General features: G+C 45.8%; 1 protein-coding gene across 1 annotated transcript in view; it reads right to left on the bottom strand.

The window, feature by feature from the left end:
- The window catches only part of ppp2r5b (protein phosphatase 2, regulatory subunit B', beta), a 42,791-nt gene that overhangs the window by 25,326 nt on the left and 10,501 nt on the right, over positions 1–6,964 (bottom strand). The window contains exons 2-4 of the mRNA XM_036987186.1: positions 5,172–5,368; positions 2,996–3,097; positions 2,741–2,833 (exon numbers count right to left, since the gene is read on the bottom strand). Coding sequence (XP_036843081.1) covers positions 2,741–2,833; positions 2,996–3,097; positions 5,172–5,368 — 392 coding nt within the window. The remainder of the gene's footprint in view (positions 1–2,740; positions 2,834–2,995; positions 3,098–5,171; positions 5,369–6,964) is intronic.

Here is a 6,964-nt window from a genome sequence, read left to right as displayed (position 1 = left end):
CAGTGCAGCAAACTCTCTCCAGAAGTTCAGTGAGGATTTCTGAATGATCCAATGTTGACCTAAATGACTAATGATGATAAATACAATCCACCTATGTGTAATCAAGTCTCCGTATAAATGCACCTGCACTGTGATAGTCTCAGAGGTCCGTCAAAAGCGCAGAGAGCATCATGAAGAACAAGGAACACACCAGGCAGGTCCGAGATACTGTTGTGAAGAAGTTTAAAGCCCGATTTGGATACAAAAAGATTTCCCAAGCTTTAAACATCCCAAGGAGCACTGTGCAAGCGATAATATTGAAATGGAAGTAGTATCAGACCACTGCAAATCTACCAAGACCTGGCCGTCCCTCTAAACTTTCAGCTCATACAAGGAGAAGACTGATCAGAGATGCAGCCAAGAGGCCCATGATCACTCTGGATGAACTGCAGAGATCTACAGCTGAGGTGGGAGACTCTGTCCATAGGACAACAATCAGTCGTATATTGCACAAATCTGGCCTTTATGGAAGAATGGCAAGAAGAAAGCCATTTCATAAAGATATCCATAAAAAGTGTAGTTTAAAGTTTGCCACAAGCCACCTGGGAGACACACCAAACATGTGGAAGAAGGTGCTCTGGTCAGATGAAACCAAAATGGAACTTTTTGGCAACAATGCAAAACGTTATGTTTGGCGTAAAAGCAACACAGCTGAACACACCATCCCCACTGTCAAACATGGTGGTGGCAGCATCATGGTTTGGGCCTGCTTTTCTTCAGCAGGGACAGGGAAGATGGTTAAAATTGATGGGAAGATGGATGGAGCCAAATACAGGACCATTCTGGAAGAAAACCTGATGGAGTCTGCAAAAGACCTGAGACTGGGACGGAGATTTGTCTTCCAACAAGACAATGATCCAAAACATAAAGCAAAATCTACAATGGAATGGTTCAAAAATAAACATATCCAGGTGTTAGAATGGCCAAGTCAAAGTCCAGACCTGAATCCAATCGAGAATCTGTGGAAAGAACTGAAAACTGCTGTTCACAAATGCTCTCCATCCAACCTCACTGAGCTCGAGCTGTTTTGCAAGGAGGAATGGGACAAAATTTCAGTCTCTCGATGTGCAAAACTGATAGAGACATACCCCAAGCGACTTACAGCTGTAATCGCAGCAAAAGGTGGCGCTACAAAGTATTAACTTAAGGGGGCTGAATAATTTTGCACACCCAATTTTTCAGTTTTTGATTTGTTAAAACAGTTTGAAATATCCAATAAATGTCGTTCCACTTCATGATTGTGTCCCACTTGTTGTTGATTCTTCACAAAAAAATACAGTTTTATATCTTTATGTTTGAAGCCTGAAATGTGGCAAAAGGTCGCAAAGTTCAAGGGGGCCGAATACTTTCGCAAGGCACTGTAGTAGATATAGTAGATATAGTAGACATATTGTAGACATTGTAGATATATTGTAGACATATTGTAGATATAGTAGATATATTGTAGATATAGTAGATATAGTAGATATATTGGAGACATATTGTAGATATATTGTAGATATACTGGAGACATATTGTAGATATAGTAGATATATTGTAGATATAGTAGATATATTGTAGATATAGTAGATATATTGGAGACATATTGTAGATATATTGTAGATATAGTAGATATATTGCAGATATATTGTAGATATATAGTAGATATATTGTAGATATAGTAGATATATTGTAGATATAGTAGATATATTGTAGATATAGTAGATATATTGTAGATATAGTAGATATATTGTAGATATAGTAGATATTTAGTAGATATATTGTAGATATATTGTAGATATAGTAGATATATTGTAGATATAGTAGACATATTGTAGATATAGTAGATATATTGTAGATATACTGGAGACATATTGTAGATATATTGTAGATATAGTAGATATATAGTAGATATATTGTAGATATATTGTAGATATAGTAGATATATTGTAGATATAGTAGATATATTGTAGATATAGTAGATATATTGTAGATATAGTAGATATATTGTAGATATATTGTAGATATATTGTAGATATAGTAGATATATTGTAGATATAGTAGATATATTGTAGATATAGTAGATATATTGTAGATATAGTAGATATATTGTAGATATAGTAGATATATTGTAGATATATTGTAGATATAGTAGATATATTGTAGATATAGTAGATATATAGTAGATATATTGTAGATATATTGTAGATATAGTAGATATATTGTAGATATATTGTAGATATATTGTAGACATATTGTAGATATATTGTAGATATATTGTAGATATACTGGAGACATATTGTAGATATATTGTAGATATAGTAGATATATTGTAGATATAGTAGATATATTGTAGATATAGTAGATATATTGTAGATATAGTAGATATATTGTAGATATAGTAGATATATAGTAGATATAGTAGATATATAGTAGATATAGTAGATATATTGTAGATATAGTAGATATATTGTAGATATAGTAGATATATTGTAGATATAGTAGATATATTGTAGATATAGTAGATATATTGTAGATATAGTAGATATATAGTAGATATAGTAGATATATTGTAGATATAGTAGATATATTGTAGATATATTGTAGATATAGTAGATATATTGTAGATATAGTAGATATATTGTAGATATAGTAGATATATAGTAGATATATTGTAGATATATTGTAAGAGACGGACATTATGTAAGAAGCAGTTTTGTACCTGTAGAACAAACTTCTGGTCGACGTAGCGTTTGGCCATGGAGGGCTGAAAGTCTGGGCTCTCCAGGAAACGCAGAAAGAACTCGTACACCAGCTGAGAACACACACACACACAAGACAGAGGTAGAGATGAAATTGTAATGCAGATACAAACAGGTTAGGTCTCTGACGGCCCGCTTCACTTTTGTTGCTAAAAACAATGAGATCCCTGTCTACTTTGAAAAACGGTGCTGTGTGTGTTTGTGTGCATGTGTACCTGTAGGTGTGGCCAGGAGGCCTCTAGAGTGGGTTCATCCTCCTCCGGGTCAAACTCTGGGTTCTCACTGGGAGGTAACGTCCTGAAGATATTCACTGAGATCTGAGGGAGGGAGGGAGGGAGGGTAGCAGAGGAGACGAGACAACGAGGAGGAGGAAGGGGCAGGTAGGAGGAAGGGGCATGTAGGAGGAAGGGGCATTTAGGAGGAAGGGGTAGGAGGCAGGGGCATGTAGGAGGAAGGGGCAGGTAGGAGGAAGGGGCATGTAGGAGGAGGAAGGGAGGGAGGGAGGGGCATGTAGGAGGAAGGGGCATGTAGGAGGAAGGGGCAGGTAGGAGGAAGGGGCATGTAGGAGGAAGGGGCAGATAGGAGGAAGGGGCATGTAGGAGGAAGGGGCAGGTAGGAGGAAGGGGCAGGTAGGAGGAAGGGGCATGTAGGAGGAAGGGGCAGGTAGGAGGAAGGGGCATGTAGGAGGAAGGGGCAGGCAGGAGGAAGGGTCAGGTAGGACGAAGGGGCATGTAGGAGGAAGGGGCATGTAGGAGGAAGGGGCATGTAGGAGGAAGGGGCAGGTAGGAGGAAGGGGCAGACAGGAGGAAGGGGCAGGTAGGAGGAAGGGGCAGGTAGGAGGAAGGGGCAGGTAGGAGGAAGGGGCATGTAGGAGGAAGGGGCAGGTAGGAGGAAGGGGCAGGTAGGAGGAAGGGGCAGGCAGGAGGAAGGGGCAGGTAGGAGGAAGGGGCAGGTAGGAGGAAGGGGCAGGTAGGAGGAAGGGGCAGGCAGGAGGAAGGGGCAGGTAGGAGGAAGGGGCAGACAGGAGGAAGGGGCAGGTAGGAGGAAGGGGCAGGTAGGAGGAAGGGGCAGGTAGGAGGAAGGGGCATGTAGGAGGAAGGGGCAGGTAGGAGGAAGGGGCAGGTAGGAGGAAGGGGCAGGCAGGAGGAAGGGGCAGGTAGGAGGAAGGGGCAGGTAGGAGGAAGGGGCATGTAGGAGGAAGGGGCAGGTAGGAGGAAGGGGCAGGTAGGAGGAAGGGGCAGGCAGGAGGAAGGGGCAGGTAGGAGGAAGGGGCAGGTAGGAGGAAGGGGCAGGTAGGAGGAAGGGGCAGGCAGGAGGAAGGGGCAGGTAGGAGGAAGGGAAAGTGGGGGAAGAATAAGAGAATAGAAAAGATCCTCTGTCAGCTTTCTACTCTTCCTCTCCTCCCTCTTCCTCTCCTCCCTCTTCCTCCCTCTAGTTCCTCTCTTTCACCCATCTCTCCATCCATCCTACCTTCACTCTGTCCAAGATACATCCCTCCTCTCATTTGTATCCAACCGTTTCTCTCTATCTCTCCGCAATCCCTTCCTCTCTCATTTCCTCTCTCTACCTCTCTGCTATCCCTCCCTCTCTCTACCTCTCTGCTATCTCTCCCTCTCTCATTTCCTCTCTACCATCTCTCTCTCTCATTTCCTCTCTATACCTCTCTGCTATCCCTCCCTCTCTCTACCTCTCTGCTATCTCTCCCTCTCTCTACCTCTCTGCTATCCCTCCCTCTCTCTACCGCTCTGCTATCTCTCCCTTTCTCTACCTCTCTGCTATCTCTCCCTCTCTCTACCTCTGCTATCCCTCCCTCTCTCTACCTCTCTGCTATCTCTCCCTCTCTCTACCTCTCTGCTATCCCTCCCTCTCTCTACCTCTCTGCTATCCCTCCCTCTCTCATTTCCTCTCTCTACCTCTCTGCTATCTCTCTCTCTCATTTCCCCTCTACCTCTCTCTCATTTCCTCTCTACCGCTCTGCTTTCTCTCTCTCCTCCACTCTGGCTCTTTTATAATTTAATGTTAATCCAGCTGTGTCCCAAATGGCACCGTCTTCACAATATAGTGTGCTAATAGACCGGTCTCCCTCCATCTCTCCCACCCTCCTCTCATCCCGCCATCTCTCTCCTCTCACCCTCACTCTCCCCTCTCTCCCTCCCTCGTCCTCTCCTCTATTCTCCTCTCTCTCCCTCTCTCCGTTCACTCCCTCCTTCCCTCCTCATCTCCCCCTCTCCTCTCTCTTCCCATCTCCCCTCCCTCTCTCTCTCCTCCTCTCCTCTCTCACCCCTCCTCTCCTCTCTCTTCCTATCTCCCCCTCCCTCTCTCTCTCCTCCTCTCCTCTCTCTTCTCCCTCCCTCTCTTTCCCCTCCCTCCCTCCCCCCTCTCCTCTCTCACCATCTTAATAGCCTCTGGGTAGAGTGGCTCTATCAGAACTCCTCTGCTGGTTGCAACAGACTCCACCAGCTCGTTGAGCGCAGCTCGTTTGATCTCCTTCCCCTTGAGGTCGGCCACACAGTCCAGGAAGTCAAAGAGGACACAGCACTGCTGCAGCTTCTTACAGAACAGGTTATGGAGCTCTGCCACTGGGGCATCTGGAGGAGGGACGGAGAGACGGATGGAGAGAGGGATGGAGAGACAGAAGGAGAGAGGGAAGGAGAGAGGGATGGAGAGACGGAAGGAGAGAGGGATGGAGAGACGGAAGGAGAGAGATGGAAGGAGAGAGGGATGGAGAGACGGAAGGAGAGACGGAAGGAGAGTGGGATGGAGAGACAGAAGGAGAGAGGGAAGGAGAGAGGGATGGAGAGACGGAAGGAGAGAAGGATGGAGAGACGGAAGGAGAGACGGAAGGAGAGAGGGATGGAGAGACGGAAGGAGAGACGGAAGGAGAGAGGGATGGAGAGACGGAAGGAGAGAGGAATGGAGAGACGGATGGAGAGACGGAAGGAGAGAGGGATGGAGAGACGGATAGAGAGACGGAAGGAGAGAGGGATAGAGAGACGGAAGGAGAGAGAGATGGAGAGACGGAAGGAGAGAGGGATGGAGAGACGGAAGGAGAGACGGAAGGAGAGAGGGATGGCGAGACGGATGGAGAGACGGAAGGAGAGAGGGATGGAGAGAGGGATGGAGAGACGGAAGGAGAGAGGGATGGAAAGACGGATGGAGAGACGGAAGGAGAGAGGGATGGAGAGATGGAAGGAGAGAGGGATGGAGAGAGGGATGGAGAGAAGGATGGAGAGAGGGATGGAGAGACGGAAGGAGAGAGGGATGGAGAGAGGGATGGAGAGAAGGATGGAGAGAGGGATGGAGAGACGGAAGGAGAGAGGGATGGAGAGAGGGATGGAGAGAGGGATGGAGAGACGGAAGGAGAGAGGGATGGAGAGAAGGATGGAGAGAGGGATGGAGAGACGGAAGGAGAGAGGGATGGAGAGAGGGATGGAGAGAGGGATGGAGAGAAGGATGGAGAGAGGGATGGAGAGACGGAAGGAGAGAGGGATGTAGAGACGGAAGGAGAGAGGGATGGAGAGAGGGATGGAGAGGAGGATGGAGAGACGGAAGGAGAGAGAGAGAGAGAGTCGGATAGAGAGAGGGATGGAGAGACGGAAGGAGAGAGGGAAGGAGAGACGGAAGGAGAGACGGAAGGAGAGACGGAAGGAGAGACGGATGTAGAGATGGAGAGGTTAAACAGTCAAAACAGTTTCAACCAACAGGCTGCACTTCTTGATGACAGCAAGGTAATCACACCAAGGTAATCACACCAAGGTAATCACAGCAAGGTAATCACACCAAGGTAATCACAGCAAGGTAATCACACCAAGGTAATCACACCAAGGTAATCACAGCAAGGTAATCACACCAAGGTAATCACATCAAGGTAATCACACCAAGGTAATCACACCAAGGTAATCACAGCAAGGTAATCACACCAAGGTAATCACATCAAGGTAATCACACCAAGGTAATCACACCAAGGTAATCACATCAAGGTAATCACACCAAGGTAATCACATCAAGGTAATCACACCAAGGTAATCACATCAAGGTAATCACATCAAGGTAATCACACCAAGGTAATCACATCAAGGTAATCACACCAAGGTAATCACATCAAGGTAATCACACCAAGGTAATCACATCAAGGTAATCACATCAAGGTAATCACACCAAGGTAATCACACCAAGGTAATCAC

This window comes from Oncorhynchus mykiss, chromosome 9, assembly GCF_013265735.2.
Source record: "Oncorhynchus mykiss isolate Arlee chromosome 9, USDA_OmykA_1.1, whole genome shotgun sequence".
Lineage (NCBI taxonomy): Eukaryota > Metazoa > Chordata > Actinopteri > Salmoniformes > Salmonidae > Oncorhynchus > Oncorhynchus mykiss.
The sequence above is the reverse complement of the archived record's forward strand: the minus strand, read 5'-3'. Positions and strand labels throughout refer to the sequence as shown.